General features: G+C 43.4%; 1 protein-coding gene across 1 annotated transcript; it reads right to left on the bottom strand.

Moving 5' to 3' along the window:
- Positions 1–1,663: 1,663 nt before the first annotated feature.
- On the bottom strand, positions 1,664–19,923 carry LOC6736479. Its single transcript, XM_044922874.1, is given in 4 exon segments — positions 1,664–3,004; positions 3,500–4,620; positions 5,065–5,318; positions 19,741–19,923. Coding segments are annotated over 3 exon segments (1,944 nt in total). The 5' UTR covers positions 5,127–5,318; positions 19,741–19,923; the 3' UTR covers positions 1,664–2,243.
- Between the last annotated feature and the right edge of the window lie 1,929 nt (positions 19,924–21,852).

Here is a 21,852-nt window from a genome sequence, read left to right as displayed (position 1 = left end):
TAACAAATGTGTGACGAGCTAGGGGAGCTTAGGGATTTCAGAGACTAGTTTTATTTTCCATGTTTGTCCTTTGACCCTCGGACACTCGCTAGCCCAACCCCTTTGATTACATTTTCATTTATATCGCTTTTCCCATCCTGTCCACACTTTCTATCCGACGCTCCACTTCTGTACCTTTGGCAGTCTAAAAAGAGCTGCAAACCGAGTTAACTTGGCAATTTCTCTACACAGAAAAAAAGGAAAATAGATAGTGAATTCAATGAACTTGGCTTGAATATAAAATCAAAGACAACACTTAGCACATAAAATGGATAACCTAGAATGTTCTTTTAAATACATTTCAGTTGCCAGTTCGTTTATCTTATTTATTTTAATTTAAACTATTTCAGTGCCTTTGCGAACAAAGAGGGAATTGGCCAAGCTGGAATCGTTGGAGTCTGTATGAGTTGACGACCATATCGAATGGCCATTCATATATTTTCAATGGCATTTAACTGGCTGTGCGTTGTAAGAGATGGACTCTATTGATTCGGGGCTAGTGTTTTTATTTCATTTCATCGGCTTGTGTCTGCAAATTGTAAATACAATTTGGGATTTACAGATGGCCCCCAAACTGTAATTTAAGGCAAATACCTGAGCTTTGGCTTATTGGATTGCAACCATAAATTGGTTTCTAATTGTGTTTTTCGAGAGAAAATATTATTACAGGGCCAAATCTAGCAGAGTTCCATGGAACTGCACATGAAAGCAGAAACCCTTTAGTGTGAGCTGTTAATCTACTTCGAGAAATATAACTTCGCTCTTTTATGATGGCATAACTGGCAATCGGCATCTTAATGTGTCTTAAATTATGATGAATTTACCATTTAGGTTCTCTATCTTGTCTGGTTTTCGTCACATTCTTAGTCATTTGCATAATTCAGTTCATCAAATATGCAATCACCGTTGTGAGCCAAATCCATTGAACAGATTAATAAATTCATGGAATCAAATCATATGAAATCAGTGACAATTACAAATTAGACATTTATTAAAGTCTTGAATTTATGCACTTTTAAGGCTCTAATTCAAAACAGTAAATATGAAGTTGTTATGCAGGCAAAGGTCTGGCTGGGAATTGAATGCCCCCCACTGGCACTCCCACTCAAGATTGGGTGGTCCTTTATCAGAATTTATGGCAGGACCCTCGGGACAGAAGCATAATTGATGAACACTTAGCATTTTGTAATTTCAAATTTAACCTTTGACATCGCAATCGATGCCTCGTACTTCCTGAGTTTGTAGCCCCTTCGATGCGAGTAATACATCATATCTATTGCTAGATCTTCGTCCTGAAACTGCTGGCCATTAGCAGCTACGAATTGGGTCATCAGTTTTAGTCCTTTTATTTGTTTCTGTGCGTGTTCCACTCCCACTCGAACGCTGTTGACAAATTCGCCTCGCCCTTTGATTAAAATTACAATTAATCAACGCCCTTGACGTTCTCAACGTTGCCATTTGCGCTCAGTCACTTTTTACTGTCAGTTGTGCGTTTATATTATTCGTCCTTATGCCAGCAGGATAGCCTGAAGGACCAAGGCAATACGGGTGCTTGATGTTTGAGTGCCAATCACTGGGTTTTTGTCGGCAGTAAATCTCCCCAAAATGAAACTCAACGACAAAATTAAACAGCCATTCGCCGCAGCCAAATGCATCCAAAAGCATTCTTGAAAAGGTCGTTTATTAAAGTTCAATATAAATTCCGTTTAATAAAAACAAAGTGTCGCAATCACACTTACTAGAATTAAATTAAAAATGAAATTAACCCCGTTTCCTTCTGCATCTTCGAAAAAACATTTATTCAATATAAAAAGAAATTTAATCTCTTAGCTTCCAAATTGTTGCATCAATATATCTTAATTAATAGTTAGACTATAACTAATTCGTTTTTTATCTAGAGACGCGCTTAGCACTTACACAACTATTAAGGGGGGAAACTTAGTCAAGTATATCACTTATCAAATGTGGTCACAAAATGTTGCAGGCTGCTTCCAGGGAGTCCTTTCAAGGAAAACCCACTCATTTTCCAGCAGAGCAAAGCCTCAGCGAAAGGGGCTCTCGATTCGCCAAGACAACGCTGGCGGGAAAATAATGGAATCAGCGCAGAACAATTTGTCTCAATAATTGGTCTGTACACGGTAGTTAAATATTAGTGGGTACTTGGATAATTTACAGGGCGTACAAAATGGAAGTGAGGGGTCGTCTCACAGCCAGAGGGCGTCGATGGCGTCTTCCACATCCTCGTCCGCTGGACTCGGCGGCTGCTCACTGACCAAAACCGCCTTGGCTTTAACCTCGTCGGAGCTGCTTAATAATACCATTAGTAGGACACTGCTGCGCCTGTTGATGGAACTCTTGCCCAGCTCTATGTCCTGGTCGGAGGATGCCTCCGTTTCCCTAGCCTTCTGGTTACGCAGCTTCCTCAGCCAGTCCGTCGTAGGCCAGATGCACTTGGTGCCACTCCCACTGCGCCGCCTTCGATGCTGGCCACTGGATATCGCAGTCCCCTTTTGACTGGGCTGCAAATGTAGCTTCTCGACCAGGCTGATGTCGTTAGTGGGAACAGCAGCATCAGTGGCAGCCGGACATCCATCAACATCAGTGGCTGCCAGGGCCAGAGCCACCGATGCAGCTGCTCCGCCGGCTGCGGCTGACATCGCCGCCCGGCCGCTGCTCTCCTGCTACACATTTGTCACTTGGGTCGTCAGCCCGAGATCGATGGCCATGCTCTTGCTAACGGCATCCGTGTGCAGCAACCGCTGCCGGCCATATCCGCCGTAGCCGCCCAGGCCGCCACTTCCGCCGACCCTTCCCTCGCCGTCGTGCTGCGACAGCGGCAGCCATTTGTCCAGCCAGCGCGGACGGAAGAGGAGCGCGAACGTGCTCCGGAACTGGCGGCTCATCGAGCAGTACAGGATAAAGTTGATGCTCGAATTAATAAGCGCCAAGATGTCCATAAGGTCACCTGAAACGAAAAAATCGAAATGCCATAAATGCCGGGTGCCACCAACACGCCATCTATGGGCAGGGCTTTCATAAAGTTCAAGGGCGATTAGATTTTATACTCCCAACACTTGAAAAAACATATACTAGCTAAAAACTACTTATTTTTAATGTAAAAAATATTTTTTTTTCATATTTCAGTTTTATACTTTTAGCAAAATTAAAAACAATTACTTAATTTAATAGTATCTGAGGAGTTTCAAATGTTAGACTACTTTATTTTGGGTGTACGAGATAAACAAAATGAACACTTATTGAACACGTCAAGGCCAGGCCTACATTGAAGCCTCAAATTTGTGGTGCAATTATGGCAGCCAACGGCGCGTATGATTGATGAATGTGCCAAACTGGGCCCACCCAAGCACCAACCATAAATTCAGTCAATTATCATACCCAATAAAGCAATTGCGGGTTACAGACAGCGGAGGAGTGGGTGTCTTAATCCTGGAATACTTACTCAGCTTTAGGTAACATTGCAGGAAGAAGGCGTCGCCCAGGAGGACATTCAGCAGACCCATAATGCCCTGTGGAAACTCGGTGACCAGAAAGAGCAGCAGGACCGCCAGGAGCATCCTTGTGGTGCGATCGGTCTGCTTCTCCTTCTCCAGCAGCTTACAGCTCTTGGGTTGGGTCGGAGTCACCACCTTTCCATTGACAATTGGCTGCATATCGTTGGCTGCATGGCAGGCTAGGATCTTCCGCCTCCTTTTGGCCTCCAATAGCGCCCCGATGAGCCGCACAGAAAGAATGGTCAGTGCGAAGCAGGGTATCAGCTTGATCAGGACACTGTATATAAGGAAGGTCGCATTCCTAAACTGCCGATCATGCAACGCCAGTGCACTGTGATACAGCTTATAGACAGTCACATTGCGTTCGCCCATCGCCGAGGATGTGGTTATTTCAGTGCTTAAAGTGGTCAGTGGTATGACTGTGGTAAGACTCAGCAAGCTAGATGCAGTTCCATTGGCCGAATCACTTGGTATCGCCCAGGAAACATCTGGCGTTGTACTCGACATGACCTGCATGGTCACCTCATCCTGGCGATTGTAGTCCAGGATGTACTGACTCAATGGAACTGAGGCGATCGTCTTGCCATTGGCATCCAAAGTCTCCAGGAACTTGGCAATGGCTGTGACCAGGTACAGCCAAGGTGACACCACCAGGACACACACCACATAGGCCGTGGCTATGGTGATCAGGGTAGTCCGCATTCCACACCAGATGCGATTCCTCTGCGGATAGCTCACCGCTATGTAGCGCCAAACTGCCAGCGTCACCGTCAGCCAAATGGAGATGGTGTGCAGCACTTGGGGAAACACGGAGTGGAACTTGATGAAGCAGGCCCAGCTGTAGCTGAGCTGCTCCTCTCGCGGCAGCCTCGCACTTAGGATATAGTCGTGCACCGTATACGGTATGTATTCCAGCATCACAGCCAGATCGGCGACCGCCAGACCCGTGAGTATGGCATTCGTGGGGGAGCGCATCTCGCGTCGGGTCAGCACTATAATGTTCAGGGTATTCGCGATGGTTCCCAGGATGCATACAATCAGCGAGAAGTAACCGTGGAAGTATTTGTAGCTGTTGAGGAGAATTGAGAACAAAATTGGGTATGATTACATTCTTAAAGTAAACAGAGCTTATGTAGAGAAAGTAACCGAATAAACAGCATGGTAGCTTTGAACTAAATTTATTTTTCAAAATGTTCATCTCAGACCTTCAACATCTGCCTTTATTTTATAAAAATTATGCATATATTAAATACTCATATTGGTTTTTTGAACCCACAGCTTTATGGATTTTTGCGAGTATTTGTTCAGCTTAATCCGAAGGTGCCCATCCACATTAGGTACACTTCGTTAGCCTTTTTGCCACCTCGCCGTAGGCAATTACACACATGATTTCATTATGCGCCCCCCCGGCTGGCAAATCATTATGTAAATTACATTTAAAAAAGTAATTAATATGCAGACATACCCTGGGGCTATGAGCCCAGGCCTAAGCCCACGTCCTCGTTCTACTCACTTTGTGTGGAAATCATCGATGCCGGTGCCGCAGTAATGCGGCTGCGACATGTTCGTGACCATGGTGTCAATGATGGCCTGGTCAGATGGTAGTCGGTGGCGGGATGTCCTGGCAGGACTCCGTTTGATTGACCGCGGTGTCCGGCTGCCAACTCAGTGCGCCCCGCTGCTCCACTGGCGTTTCATTTAAATTCCCTTTTCGGAAATTCCAACACTCAAATATGCAAGCTGCGTGGCGAAAGTGCTATGTGCTACCTGCAAATAAACACCAGGCGTTAGGTGAATAAAAAACGAATTCAGTGTTGTGGTTTTAATTTTACCAGAATTTAAGCTTGGAAATTCCCGAAATACAATGGCATTGCATGCCACATGCAAAGAACAATGTCCAAGTTCAGGGCAGGTCAAAGGTATGATTCCAAACGAATCAACAAAGAAATGTCATTACCATTTGTCCGAAATGGTCAGAGAACAAGGCCTCGGTCCGTAATCAATAATACGCATACGACCAGTGGGCCGGCAGAGGCAGATGATTTCGGCAATTTGTGGCAAAACGATGTAACATGCAACAAACATTCTGGCTACATGGTACACGTAGACGAATTTAAGCCTAACACAAGGCATTCTTATACATTTGTCTTTAATACTGTGGAAACAAATAAAGCTGTGCACTAACTTACAGAAAAGAATTTCTTGGCAATAACACATATTTTCCGAGTGTAACACTCACGCATTTCTTGGTGACATAACTCCATTAGACAAATGAGAAAATACGGAGAATGCAGTTTGTGCCAAGATTCAAAGAAAATATCTTCACTTCTGATTTTAGAAGCAACCGCAGTAGCAGCTGCATATCTGCAGTAACCTCTAATTAAAAGTTACTTTCCTACTGCAAGCAAAGTGACAACTTTCCGGAGTGTTTTGCCTCTATACGGCAATAAATCCGGACAATGTAAATTGTGCCAAATGTTTTGTCAGCCTTCAAGTGATGATAAAATCCTCTGTTTTCCATTCATATTTCGTTCGTTGTGCTTGTGATTTGAAGCACAAAATCTGGTTTTTGGTTTTGTAAGCCGGCCTAACTTCCATTACAGTGATTAAGAAGACTTTCGGCCGGGGGATTTGTCCTAGATTGGGCTTATGCCAAGTGACTTGGAAAGGTCCAGCGATGCTGACTGGCAAAAATGTTGGCAGGATAAGCGCTTTCTCTTTTTCTGGTAATTATAAATGGTATGTTTGTGTATGAAATTCTTAATTAATTCCCGTCATAAATATTGAATTGGGGATAAAGAAACAGCGTTGCAGACTACGATACCATGGAAGCCTTTAAGGCAGCCTCAAAAGCCTGGCTAAGACCAACATGTGGTCAGGGCTTATAATTGAATTGGACTTCGTTGCAAGACCAGGGCCAAATTACAATGCAAACACGCAGAAGTAAAGCAATAAACAAATGTCCCACTGTCTCATTTGGTCGCCACTAATGTAACTAATACGCACCGTATGCCGCCCATTACGGAAGTTTTAGGCGATTCCAGTGGGTGGTCTTCCAGTGGGTGACTGGGCTCGACTGGGCTGGGATACCAGTGTCAAGTGCCTGCTGACCGAAGGACTAAAGGCCGTTAAAGTTGCGTCCAGTCACGTAAATGCGAGTACTTGTTGACTGTGACAGAAACAGCGGAGTATCTTGGGGGCTTTGGCTGCCCAAAGTGCCTGGCGATGGCAGCTGACAGAATAAAGTAGGGAGGGGAATTAAGGGGTCAAAGGACCTCAGGAAAGAAACAACACTTGCCGCTTAATAGACAACACCGCGCAACAAAACATCCATTTAAACGATCTAATGAAGCCATCGCCAGGCTGTGCCATCTGCATTATTAATGCCACCACCCACCTCCGTCCGGCACAATGGAATCACATAATCAGGCCACACTCACCCCGTCCACCGCCTTATTTTAATTACCGAGCCACGCCCCTTTGACAGTTGGCCAACTGCAAATGTCCTTACAAATGGAGATTTGATTGTGTTGGCCCATTAGCGAAACACGGTGTAGTGGCAATGGTATCCGATTATCTTGCAATGGGATCAGTGGTAATGTCTTTAAAGTAGATTCTGTTGCTGACCAGCACGTAGAGTTCGGAAATATGTCGTTAGAGTAAGGGAAAAAGCATGGGAATTTCATATACCTGCACCTTTATGTAAAAAATACTTAAATATGTACTCGGAATTGCTGATTATTTCTCTGCCATCCAAAGCCACACATCGCACAAGGCAAGTGTATCTTTTATGTACCCTTCGAACTGGGTTCAAGCCATCTTCTGGCCAAGTACAATTACATATTTGGCCTGTCCTCGAGGCAGGACCTCACAAGCGAACAGAACACTGATTCCTTCTGTTTTCCTCTTGGCTTGGGGCCATATAATGAGCAGAGAACATAGTACTACATATTTGTGTAGTCCCTGACCCCTCGTTGGATACCATGTGAGCTGGCTCATTTCGCTGGCCGGAAATACTTTGCCAGGATGGAGGGCCCAGGAGAGCCCTTCATGTGCGGTTAGAAGCGCCGTGAATTTATGAAACGAAAAGCTCTGGCACACATTTTCAGCATTCCGAGGAATCACTGGGGATGGTAGCAGCAAATTATGCCAAAAGGTAACAACAGCCACGTGCAGCTGACCCGGCTCACTTTAAATGCACAGTTTTTTGGGAGTCGGAAATCCGGTTTTGAAGCTCACACGCACACATTTCAGGCATTTGAGTTTTTAGTTAGCGAAAAGTACTCTCCCTTGAAAAAAAAGGAAAACGTAGAGGAAGCCACAATATCAAAACCGGAAGCCATCATCAAGGACGCTAAAGGGGCAACAGCTAAGCGCATATAATTGAACACTTGTCGTGGGCACATGCGGCGTATGAGCAATATTTCGAAAGAGCCAATCAAATGCTCATGCACAACAATTTTTAAATTTATTCTGTGCCGTGTGGACGACAACTACAAGCTTTGTATGAAATGTCCTGTTTTCCAGCCATCAAAACACAATCAAAAATAAAATCCAATATGACTTGCGGTTCAGGCCAGAACAAAAACACAGAGAAAAGTACAAAAAAGTGGATAACTGGCCACTTTTCCTCCTCCTTGTATTGGACATGACCAGGGGCTGTTTTCTAATTCTCAATTTTTCATTCCTATTTCTTGCTCCAACCGCTTGCCAATTTCATTCCGACCTCTGCATGTGAAAATTTTCTTGGCTTCTCTGGCTGCCTAATTGCTGTGGCTTGCTGCGAATTTTCCCACTTCGACATAATTTCTGTACGATTTTTCTTTCAACTTCCTTGGCATTTGCTGTGCTGTTTTTGCTTCTGGCACTTCTCCGATTGGACCCTCAAAAAAAGCTCTTATCACCAACAGTTCTTAAGCTGTGTGTCGATGAAGGTCTCTGGTAATTTCGAAGAAAGTTTCGCCTCTTTAAGTTGGAGTTTTCGGGGAATTAATACAAGTACATATACCCATTATTGAGTGGGTCCGCTTCAATTAGCCGGCTAATTCTTTGAAAGTTTGATTGACAGCTGCCGCTCATTGATTTGGGTTCCTAGGCAACTGAAGATAAGATTGAAGGGCATTAGGAAACGTCTTCTTCTGACACGTATGCATACCAAGTGCCAAGGGCACTGTTTTCCCATCCTGAATGCGCTTAAGAGCTTTTTGTATTGCTACATCCCAACTTTCCTTGTTCTTTCATATTTTTAGCTTCTGTTTTTGATGGAACGTTGGGATCCCACGCTTTACACTGTATTTGCACTACACAGGAAGAACTGAATATGTGATCCCGACTATAAAGACTTCTTTCAGTATAATCTTAAAAATTTTGCTGGCCAGGCTCATGGTTTCTTCAGTAAACATGTCCCAATTATTTGGACTTGCGCAGCAGGCCATTGGCTTCGTGGCTATTTGCTCATTGATTTGACTGCTTCTATAAATGTGCTTTGCGTGGGTGGAAAGTGTCAACATGTCGAGTGCTAACGCTTGCTCACTCAAATATTTGCCGAGCTGAGGCGCCCCGAAAGTCGGCGCCCCAACACGAGCGCATTTGTAATTAAGCATTCACAAAACGCTTTGGCTCAGCGGCTGCAAACACGGACAGCTGAGTGTCGTGTGGTCATGGAGGAGATGGAAGCCCAGGGATCAGCCACAAACATGTCAACGGTTGTCCCTCACTCGACAATCAAGCCAACGCTGCGGCAAACAGGCGACACAACTGCATATTTTAGGGCCAAATCCGGAAAATCCCAGCGAGTGGCGAATGTATCTCTACAGATATTTAAGAACAATGAAGAGAAACTACGGTTATGAAAACGGTTATGATAGTTGCTTAGTTTAGTCTGAAAAGTTTTCTCATTTCTCCCACTAATAGTGGACTCAAATTGAAGTCTCTGTGCCATTCGCTTAGTTCAAGGTAATTGCCAGTCCATTTAGGCCACAGCTTGAGTTGCAGCCAACTTTTCCAGCCATTGTGCTGCTTGCTTTGCACTGATTAGTTTTCCTGTGCAGCTTCCTCCACTCCACCTCCTCGGTTATTTTCAGATTCATTTAAAGTGTTCTTGAAATGGCAGCAGCATTACTTAATTGGCTTTGATTGGAGCGCAATTCATTATTTTAATTGAAACGAGGCGGGACATAGCGATATAATATAATGATAGCCCATTTCGAGGGTAGTAAACTCCATTTATGGCTAGGAAGTGCCTAATAAACCGATATTTCATGAATGATTAACTATTGGCTGCGCAGTTAGAGAGCAGCCGCTGAATTAATATTTCAATCTGCGTTAATTGAAACTGCAGTGGTTATGAATACGTACGCCGATGTGTGCCAAGTGTCACGCCATTTACTTCGATTATACCACCATTATGCCCACGTCCCCACCCAGAGTCCCCCAAGTGGAGCCATATGCCATATGCCATGGTGCTGGCTCAGCAATTCATTTCAATTTAGCAGCTCTCTGTGCGAGCTGGCACTTTTCCATTTTAATTTGTTTGCCCAGGGCCCACGGAATATGATATTAATCTGGACGGCTTATCGGACTTGTTTATTGTTGTAGTCTGGGCCATTTCATCCCATCGCTGGTTTATTGCTCATCGACATGTTTATTACAGCGAAATTCTGCCTGCCATCGGCAATCGGCAGTTGATTAGCAGCATAAGCCCCGGCTCTCCAGCGATTATTCCCTTTGTCTGTTGCTCTATAAAATATCAATAAATTATTGCACCAACATATGCGGGGCACACGGGAGAAAGTCGGACAGCGATAAATAGAATTTTTCACACCTCATTGTCGTGAATGAACTGCTGACTATGGATCTATTTTGGGAAAAATTCGGCTGCCTAGTGCAGAATTTTTTCATCAACAATGAGTTAACAAATCAACAACAAATCAACTTTCAAACAAATAGAAACAAACATACATTGTCAATGAATCTAATTCTATTGTGGTTTTTCGGCCAGTAACTCGCAAATTTAATTGACACTTCACACTTGAACTCAATCAACTGTTGCCAATTTAATTAAAATTGTTTAAACAAAATGTAGTCTATACAAATCGTATGTAGCGACTTTTAACATTTTTAATTATCCCAATGTCATTAAGGAATAACCATAAAAGCACAAACTAATTTCACAGTTTATTGGCTATTAATTGTAACACTTCATTTGCGGCCATTAAAATTCCGCCCGCTAATCCAATAGTAAATGTGTGGCCTGCAGTAAAAGTTAATTTCATTTTTAAAAAGCAATCAACTTCCGCTGTTCCACAGCAGCTGTTTCGCCCATAAATTGAGTTCAGTTCAGACTTGAAGACAAAACCATGTCGACTAGGAATTTATAGCAATTCGCCGGCTCATCGAGAGCGGAAACTCTTCGGTTCAGCTTATATTTTCCGCTTTCGAATGCTGGCTGTCAAGCTAGGAAAATAATATCCGTTGCTGCCATATAAACCTAACAAGCAAACCAAATTTTCCGAAGAAAAAGATTGAGAAAAGGGGGAAATTCGAGTGCAAGGATACCCTTTTAGGAATGCAAACATCCTGTTGCATGCTAAAGCCAAAAGCTGCACTTTGAGAAACTGCTTAATCATCGAATTTGGCACTGCTGGCAATATAATAATACTTATCCTTAATTTTGTAATAATGGATAAGAAAAGGTTGGTATTCACCTCATGTCACCTAGGTATCTCTCCCAAGGTAACACTTTATTCCCAGTGCATGGACTCAGCAATTCTGCCAATGATACAATCCCAGGCACTTGTGGCGAGCACGTCCTCATGTCGCCATGGCCACGAATTTCGATTGCGAGGACATGACAGGCAATCCCCAAACAAGAAGGCAAAGGCAAAAGGAACCGAAGGAGCAAAAAACTGGGGCAAAGTCTGCTCAATATTATTTTTCAATTTATTATCAAGTACCTGCTGCTGCCGCTGGTGTTTCGCGGTTCGACGGTTTTTATTTCCCAGAATTTTCTTTCTATTAAAGCGCCATCAATTTGGCGGACAAGCCGTCAGCTAACAGCATTTAGTGTGCGTCGAGGGGCAAAAAACATAATGGCGTTAACTGAATTTCCAGACGCCTTTCGGTGCTCGCCGACTAGACGACATGGCAAAAAAATGGCCAGCAAAAAGTCCCATCCATTTTCGATAGTCAAACATTTTAACTGCCATGTCATAATAAAATTAAATTACTTGCCCGAAACCAGCTGGCCATGGCCAATTGTTTGCCTTTGGCTCGGGGTAAATTGTTGCTGATACTGCCTTATTAATGCATAAATTTCACATCATCCAAGCTGAAGTTGCCAAAATCCACAAGTAATGGATATAGTGCGGAGACCATATAAATTGAAAGCACTTGAAGCCCAACTGTCTGCCGAGCGTGGAATGTTTTCCAGGCATTTCTCATTAATTTGCCTAAAAAGTTTCGCAGCAGAAATGCAGAGCTCGCAATTAAAAAGTCCTGTCCCGAACTTTTTTGCCCCTCCTCCTTGCGTTGCAGAATCGACCTGAAAGACCCGAGGCTGTTCAATACTTTTCAGAATAATATTTCCTTTCCCATGAGCTCTGTCTGCCTGGATAACTTTTCACTCTGACATCAGACCCTGGAGGCAAGTCATAATGCCCCGGTTTACCTTCACCTGATCCTGATCCCCTCATCACAGTCGGGGCATTAGGACCAACGCCACGCTCCATTTAACTCCGAGTCACTGCCGTGCCGTACATACTAATACACACTAATCAATGTGTGTGGATTGTGGGTGGCAATTCTCGCAGGATAATGTTAATTTTGTTCTGCATACCTGCGGCCTGATGTCCTTTGCCTTCGCGACTCGGCGCGTGTGTGCGAATAATATTCATTAGAAAATTACACAAATTTGGCACACACCTGCACACTCGAAAAAACTCAATACCAATCGAAAATTCAATACCTAACACTAAGGCTGGGAAATTCACTTATAAAGGTGATACATTTCAAGCGTTAAGTTGCAGCCTGCTTTCAAGCAATATTGCCATAACTATGTTAGTTTTTTTCATAGTGCACACACCACACGACCGTTAGCCTTATTTATGTTCATTTCCCAACAGCTTCCGCCGTTTTTGCCTATTTAAAACACATTTTAAATGGCATTCTCACATGATGCGTGTGATGCCAGCATGTTTGTCGTGTTTTATGGCCAGTTTTTATATTCCCATCGACTTGCGGGACGCGTCACGGCCAGAGGACGCAGCATAAATTGCATTTTTGTTAGTTTTTCCCAGGCAGACACGCACACACATAAAGCGACGAGGGCATTGGAATTAAACGGGGGCTTGTGTTGGGGAAAGTCTGCGCCCCTTCTCCTTACCGTGCACCCCCTGCATTCACCTTCGACTTGTTGGCGTTATATTGCTCATACGCACTGTTACCCAGGCTCAACATGCTGCAATTAAGTTTTCTCCCCAGGGCTGCTGCGGTGTTGGTCCGCTCTTGAGGTTTTTCGCATTTTATGGCGCAGGCTTTTGTAATTTCAATGGGTCTCTCTCCTCACGTGCAACCCAACTTACGAGGATTTACATTTACCGAGGGCTGATTGGTCCACGATTAAAGCCAGGCAGTCATATAGAAAAGCTTCATTCAAATAGGAAAACTTTAAGGTACTCAAACAGTTCATAATCTGCGACTTTATGGAATGTTTATTCAAGTCCTCTGAACCTTGCTAAGAAAAACACTATAGCCCATAACCTAGACCAGCACTAGTCCTGCACCGCTGACCACCTTATCATCTGCTTTGAAAATGCATATTGAGGAGGGGAATTCTAAAGCGAGTCCCGAAATTTACACAGCTCTTGTCCTTTTGACCAAAGGTAACAAATTCAGGTGAGACGACAAAGGCGAGGCGAACAAAAGACGGCTACAAAACGCTCGGTTACCTTGAAGTGACAATCGAGCTGAGCTGCCGAAAAAGGACTCGAAACAGCTACAACTGTGCCAAACTGAACTGAATGCCCAGTGGCTCGGAATTTTTCCACTGCCGTTCTATTTGCTTTCCCACTTTGTCCATTTCCACTTTTCCGGTCGGACACTTGAATTGTTTCGGAGGCTTTGCCTACACCAACTACCAACTAAGCTAAGCCAGAATCAAAGCAAGTGTTTTAATTAAGTTAAAGTTGCACAAAAAGAGAACTTAAAGACTCGAAACTAAAATCTTTGAGGGAGCTCGCAAAAAAATTGGGTCAAGCAGCTTTAGGCAACTCGAGAAAATTACACTAAGCCGAGTAGTATTCTTGAATTTGAATGAATGTGAATACTGAATAAAAATGGCGACTGCTGCATGGTGAGAGATTTGCTGTAAGACAAGGCCAAGTGGCCCGTAACGCACTTGAGGGTCCTCGAGACTTGCACACACAGCAACACCACATCTCTCAACACCCCCCTAGTTTTCCACGCGGGACTTTTCCGGGTGGCGCGTGGAAATCTCAGACTGAGTGAGTGGCTGCCGGAGAAGTCGAATGGCAAAGTGTTTTTCGGACATGTTACTTTTAGAGCAACCCTAACTTAAGCAACCTGAACAGGAACTACTCTTGGCAGTAGCTGAGAGCCCGAGGAAAGTACTTGGTCCTAAGTGAATGCCAGTGACTGTCAGCTCAGGCTGCCACGCCCACCACCCAGCGCCCACAACTTGGGCCATTGACATGCATTTTCGGACTGCACAGGTTGTAGGTCGCCAATCCGGCCATTATTCTCCATTCCAGTGCTTGTTTCTCACGTGCGAGCATCAAACTTTGGAAGAGGGATTGGGTTTTAATAAATTGCCAGGCCTCCAGAAAAGCAACAAAGTTACACATAGAGCAACGAACTAGAACTAAAGTCTTAACTTAAGTAGTTATGAGTGCTCAATGTCCATACTTTTATACCTTTAGTCAGTGTTTTAGGGACTCAATAACATATACATATATCTATTAAGCTTAATTGCTTGCTGTCATAAGAAATCCGCTCTTCCATACAATATAATAATTTTTATCCGTGACTTGCACATAGCAAACACTTTGTTTTGCTCCGTGCACAAGCTGTAGCTTTTTGCAGCATGACTCACGGAATGATTTGTTGGCCCAGGAGAATTGTTGGCCAAGAGAAGTTGGTCTACTGCCATCAGCGCAATTGAACCGTTTGGAGCGATCGATTACGATGCCAAAGCAAGGTGCGGGCACACGATGAATAAATGAATGAATTAGGCGTGTTGCTGCAGGATGGGAAAAGTAGATGGCCAAGGGCTCTGATGACTGACAATGACATGCGGGTTTCGGCCATCGGATTGCGGCAGAAGGTGCTGCCGTAAATGGCCAACTGAAGTGCAAGTCACTCCTCGTTAGAAGGCACACAAGTGGCCTGCAACAGATGTGGCACAGTGACGAGATTGCCTGCTGCAGCAATAGATGAAATCTCTTTTCAGCCACTTACAAAGCTCTGAAAACCTTTATGCTGCACGGAAAGAAATGCTGGAAAATCAATTAGGATTTAAACGCTCATTTTGGGATAACAAGGAGACATAGGTAGTATTATTTGAACATGAAAAGACTTTTAAAGACGGAAGTAGCTACATCGAATCGGTGTATTTCTCCTTGTGCATCCTTAATTAAGGCAGAGATATTTAAAGTCTTTGGGGAACCAGCATGCTGTAAAAATAGCAGGGAACAAGTGCTCAGTGGGCAAAAGGGAGGACCTTAGATCTTCTGTGAACCGAAGACCTCACGTTCCATGCCTGGGTGCCTGCGAAATGTCAACAGCAGGTAATGCGTCCTTAGTGCTTCCTGTTTATGCCGCAAAAGTCTTTCCTCGCCGGCAACCCTTCGTCCTTCCGCCCCACAACGAGGTCTTTTTCCCAGAAGTTTCGACTTGCCATCTGTCTGACTGCCGGGAGCTTGTTGATGCCTTGTCTCGGTGCAATTTCCATTTCTTTTGTTGCACAAAAGTCTCGAGCTGAGAAATTGGACAGTGAGAATGATATGTGGTTGGCGGGCCCTGATAAGCATACGAGTATGTAAATTAGAGACCTGGCTGAAAATCCCATTTGTATTGTGCCAGGAGCATAGATCTCTCTCATCTTTCGGTGCTGAGCGTGTTTATGTGACAGGACAAGAAACTCATAACTCAGGGAAAGAGCTCTTTAAGAGCAGCCCACAAAACTGGACATAAACATAAAGGAATATTGCTGAATCGTAACTTTTCCGCTGCGGCTGCTTGATAACTGTTTCTGATTCTGTATCGACAGCCTTCAGCCAGGCACAAAAAAGCGAGAATGCACAAAAAGAGAAATAATGAAAGCCATCTACGATACGACTTCCACTTATGCTCCGCGCCATGTTTCATGGGGCATGAGCAACAGTTTGTCTGGCCATCAGACATTCACATCCACAACCACCCACCCACGGCGATCCACGCTCCTTTTATAATCTTTTAAGGACCGCTGTCTGTCGCGTCTTTTGTCTATTTGCCGCTGCCATTGACTTTGTTTATTTTCACGAGCGTGTCGGTCCAAGTCCAAGCACCAATCCACGTCCAAGTCCAAGTGCCTTGCCCCCAAAACAAAGCGCTTGAGCTTAAAGAGCCGTCCAAAAATAGTTGTTTGTGTGCCAGTCGAATAATCAGAATAATTGCATTCGATCTATCTTGTCGGCGGCTTTAAGTTTCTACTCTTCCAATCATTTGCTTGCCCAGCCACACATCCTTGGAACTGGCTGATAAGTTGCACAGTGATGAAAGGATATTGCAGTGGACCAAACTTTGAATTTCTCTTTATAAATGCAATCTATATACGTCGAAGTTTACACTTTAAATACAGAGTCAGTCATTGCCTTTGTACAAAAACTGTAAATCACAGTGAAATCTGTTTTTTGGTAAGCTGCTGAGCACCTAAATGAAAGTCGAAAGTAAGGACTTATCCACTAATGGTTCTTCTCGGTACTTTATCTACTGGCGCTCGTAGTTTCCTCTGATGCTCATGCGATGCGACATCCTTTCCTTGCCAGATGCATTTAATTTAATTAAACCAGCTCCCCGAGGACCGAATAATTCACACTGACTTTTTGGTAGAACGCATCGGCATAAATAACATTTAAATGCAGTCATCATTTATGGCTGAGATTTGCTGCGCGCTGCGCTGACAGATGGCAAGATGATATGGCGCCTGATATGGTTTCCGCACGCCCATGCTGCGTATGCGTAATATTTGCCCAGATTTATGCAATGCTATTTTCCTACTGAGCTAAAAGGCAAAAGCGAAGGGGAAGGAAGTGATATAAATACGAGATATGGTTACGGACCGCTCATGCATGGCATATGCGAAAACTTTTGCGATTGCGATTATGATGGGGCCTCTGGTTTTGACCTTGCATTTAGCGTTGCATGAAAATATTACGCAGCCAGGCTTTCGAATCCTCGCATATGTACATATATGTTCAAGTACACACCCCGTCCAGCCCCGATTCTCTAGGCTCGGCACTTGCCATGTGAATTATTGATCCATTTAAGGGGCTTCCAACATTTTCCTTTTGCTTTGGCATCACGTGCCTAGATAGCTGATGAATGGTTCGCCTGGCATTCGGTCGTCTTACTTTTATCGGACTTCGGCAGAAATGCCCCAAAGAAATGAGCATAAATCTTTGGACCCGCTTTCATTTGAATTCAGTTATTTTCGCTCACAAACGAACTTAATGGGCGGAGCAAACTTTTGTCGGGCTTAAACTTTGTAACAGGCTGTAAAATGTCCCCACTTCCTTCATAAAAAGAGCTGACAATTTGTGCCAGACACACATGTGGCTCAACTGCTCAACTTTCCGACCTTGACGTCGCTTATTTGGCTTAAACAATGGAAATTATTATCCAGCGATAATGGGTATTATGATCTTGCGCTCTGATGCCTGGGATTTTAAAGTCCGCGGCCCATGTGGCGTATGCGTAATGCAGTAAAGCTAAATGACACTTACGACCTGGAGGACAATTAATAACAAGTGGAAGGCAACGTGTTGCCTTAATTTTAGGATTAAAATTAATTTCCACTTACTTTTAGTACAGTATAGTGTTCCTTAAGCAACTTGCGAATACTGGAGTCCAAGAACCTTAAGAAACGATGTAATCCAGAACTTATTAATTGAAGGCCCGACGAATTAAATGTTTCTGCATTCTTTTGTGAGCTTAACTCCGGCAATTAATTTAAATGATACTCAAAACCAAGAGCCCGCCGACTATGCAACCAAAGTTTGCCTTAGCCGAAAGCCGCAGGCAATTGACTTGGTTTGGGTTTGGGCCAGCGGCACGTGCTGCGTCTTGAGCCGTCGTCCTGGCCTGGCCAAAACCGAACCACAATGGACAATTACTGTCTCATCTGGGCTGAGACACCGAATCCCGAACTCTGGCAGTGGCAGCTGGCATCCGAATTAATTAGCTGCCCAACTTAACCGAGACCGAAAAGTTCAGGTCTCCGCACAATGGACTCGATGGGATTTGGATATGGAAAGAGATTGGGATTGGGATTGGCATCGAGATCAGGAGTGAAGTGCATGGCGGCGACTCTTGACACTGGCGTTCCACGATGGGTATGCCAACTATTTGGTGCCGCAATTTACGGCCATCTGCTTCGGCTAAATGTGTCAACAATTCGACTGGCAATTAAAGCCAGCGGGCAAGTGCATAAATTAGTGGGCATTATGGCCCCTCGGCAGCTGCGAGAAATGCGCTGTCGCACATGCGACTAATTGCTGCGAGCTGTTAACCCTCTGGATGTCCATAAATTGAAAGTTTTATGCATTGTGTGTCCTATTGACATGACTGGATGTTTTCGAAAGGCTTGCGCCGCCATTTCCTTGAGGGAAATTAGAAAACTTTGCGCTATCTGGACCGTTTGGTCATTCGGTGGTTTTTTGCTTGCTACTTTGCGACTGTGCAAATATTTTCGCAAGCCAACCTTTTGTCCATTGTTTGCCAGTGGTCCTTCTACTCTAGTTGACTTTTATTTATTGTGGCCATAAAAAAGCAGCAGGCATTGCGCAAAGTTGAAAGAAGCCCAAAAGGAATCTAGCACGAAATGCCAACAATTTTTGTATACATTTGTTTGAGGTTTACTTTATGTTTGTTTCCCTCCACGGTCGCTTGTTTTCCCCCATATTTTTCTTCGAAATTCAAATTTCATGCTCACAACACTTTTTACGACTTTCCCGCATTTGTACAAACAATGTTTGTTGTGCCATTCCCATTCCCAATACCGTTTTATTTGTTTATTTGTTCATTGACAAGATGCGAGCATCACATTTATTTTATGTTCCTTCGGCATGAGCCTTCTCAGGTTTTCCATCGGCTTTCCAAAGTACTCCCCAGTTGCCAGTTGAGTCTGGCCCTTGGATTGCACTTTTGCGGACGCATTGATCATAAAAAGCCTTTAATATATTTCTTGCCGAAATAGAGCAAAAAAGTTCCCCGAAAGTGCAGATAGGTGGAAAAGTCTATGAAAGTTGTAAGTCACTTTGGTTGCGTGTTCCAAAGTCCACATGCCTTCAATTAATTCCTAAAGTTTTCCACGATTGGAAGGGGTACGTATAATTTTGTAAATAGTTTTTATTGTGCGGAAAATATACAGAATCCGACATGAAATTTGAAATCAAAAAGTTGTAGCTTACAGAACAGAATTAAATTAAAAAGGAAACTTTCTATAATTCATAGCACCAAGTTCATTATTATATTTACCATATTCTGAATACACTTGGGTTCTTTGTCAAGCATAAATCCCTTTAATTAGGGCTTCAAAAAAGTTTACTAAACGACTCAAATATCTTTTTAGCTGCAGGTTCACTTAACTCATTTAAAACGAATTTAGATTTCTATTAAGCATCCTTTCTTAATCCTTCGGCCAGAGTTTTCTTTGTTCTTCGTAACTTATAACTGGGCTACCTACATCAATCAAATGGTACACACCCAGAAAATTGCACAGAATACAATTTTCAGGACATTAGGCACAGTGTCCCCATGGATGTTTTCGGCCATTATGCTAATCAGATAAACCTTTTTTCGGCCATAAATGAAATATAAGTTGGTCGAAATGAACAGATGTCAGATACCAAATGCGAATAAAATGACCTAAAGTTCACTCACCAGCCGAGGAAAATTCGTGCAGCCAACTTACACAAATCGCAAAACTTATATTACGAAAAATTCACTGCAACGCGCCAAACCGAAAATAACAATTATTGCGATTTTTCATCTTATGGGCACATTTCCGACGTTTTCGAATTATATTTTCAGCCGGGAAAACTCCGAGACACGTGCGTACGGCACCGCAATGGAAAACCAACTGAAAAACTGCGAAAAACTCGAGCGGCAGCTGCTCGCATATTTTCTCCGAGCTCTCGGGAAATCGACGGTCGGCTTTTCCTGCGCGCCTGTCGAAAGTGTTGCCAGCTTTCTGGCGTCGACGCCGGCAGCGACAGCGGTGAATCAGCTGTTCGGAAAAGCCAGGGAAACCCAGGGGACAACGAGTTCCACCAGAAGCAACTGGTGCAGCTGGGCGGAAAACAGCTTCCACTTGGCATCCACAGACGGCAACAGCTGGACGACTTGTTGAAGTTGCAGAGTCTGTGCAAAACAGAGAACCGGAAAAACGATTTTCTTGAAAACAGAGAGAGAGAGAGTGTAAACGGTTTCCTTCTTTCCTTTGCAGAAGTTTGGTTTTTCCGTTTGCTTTTGCAGTGGATCCCATTCGATTTGTTTTTGTGAATGAAAAAGTTTTCAATCGACTTTCGTCGCGCCAAAAGTATATTTAGCCAAAACTTTTTGCTGGTCAAATTTATGGAGCTTCAGCCAGTTCATATGGCAGTTAACCCTTTTTTCGGACCCCTCGGCGTATGGGTAATAAATCATCAAATGAAATGATAAACTGCGACGACCACCTTCCCAACCCCTCGAATTTTCCCACTTTTCCCAACTACAACGGCATTTTAATAGAACCTGCTGCGAATGTGTTTAAAATCCCCTTCGAGTGCTCGTAAAACGTTCGTTTATCTTATTTGGGCTGGTATTTATTTACTTTTTATTCTATCTGGCGCATTTCCCAACTGCTTCATGTTAGATTTATGTGCGGATCTATTTGGCGAAATTTATGTTTGCATTTCAATTTACTTCCTCCATCTTACTCACTGTATCTTTCTTAAAGCATATGTTGATTAACGTCAGCAGTTTATGACATGGTTTTTCAGAATTTCTGTGGGCTTTATCCAAATAGAATTGGTTGTAAAAACAAGATTTATGAGAAGAAAACAGATTCTGCCTAAGAACTTACTTACAATTTTCTTTAAATTTAAATTTCTTTAAAGAAGTTATTAGGAAGAGATTAGATTTAAAATTTAATTCGCGCCTTCGTTAATATATTCCTGCCTCGTTGGGCTCCAGTTTGAAAAGATTTCTGATTGACAAGCCCCCGAGGGCAGCATTAACTTCTCCCCAAAAAAAGAAAACACAGATTTCCCTTTTCCAAATCATCCTTCAATTTATGTCACATTTCGCTCAGGACTCCGACGTTTTCAGCCCAGGACTCACACGTCTCTTTTCCCGGGCAAAAAAGTGGGCCAAAGGCGAGGATCTCAATTATTAGGGCCTAAGTGCCGTTAAAACCAAATCAATAATTTTCCTTTTTCCCATCTTGCATGGCCGGAGGAATGCGAAACGATGACAGTGTGGAATGCCTGCACGGGGCGGGGATCCATTAGATATGCGAGTTCTGGCCCAGATCCCGCTCCTCCATCCTTAACCTTCTCCTGGTGCCGCACATATTCGCACACCCATGAATTTCCAAATGACATTCAATAAGCGTTCGAGATGTTCAATTATTTTCCATTGCATCGATTTGCCGTCAAACCACAAAAGAACTTCGATTATCCGTCGGCCAAAAATTATAAATGCATACAGAAAATAATGAATAGTTGAATAATCTTAAATATAATACCAAAATGTTAATATTGAAATATATTTATTTAAATACGACATGAAAAAATGTAAGATATACTGCAAGTTCTATTTTATATTTATTAATGCTGTGAGTATGAACAATAATTTTTCATATTCAAACATCTACGATTCACTTATTTAAACAGGCTTAAATTAATAACAAACTGTCTGAGTATGCTTAAAAAAACCCATAAGAAAATTCACGTTTTTCCGCCTGTGCATGATTCTCCCATTGTTGTTGATTTTCCTGCCAGCACGTGACCCATTGAAAATAAGCCTGGTCGGAAGTCGTTTG

The sequence above is a fragment of the Drosophila simulans genome, chromosome 3L (genome assembly GCF_016746395.2).
Source record: "Drosophila simulans strain w501 chromosome 3L, Prin_Dsim_3.1, whole genome shotgun sequence".
Taxonomy (NCBI): domain Eukaryota; kingdom Metazoa; phylum Arthropoda; class Insecta; order Diptera; family Drosophilidae; genus Drosophila; species Drosophila simulans.
The sequence above is the reverse complement of the archived record's forward strand: the minus strand, read 5'-3'. Positions and strand labels throughout refer to the sequence as shown.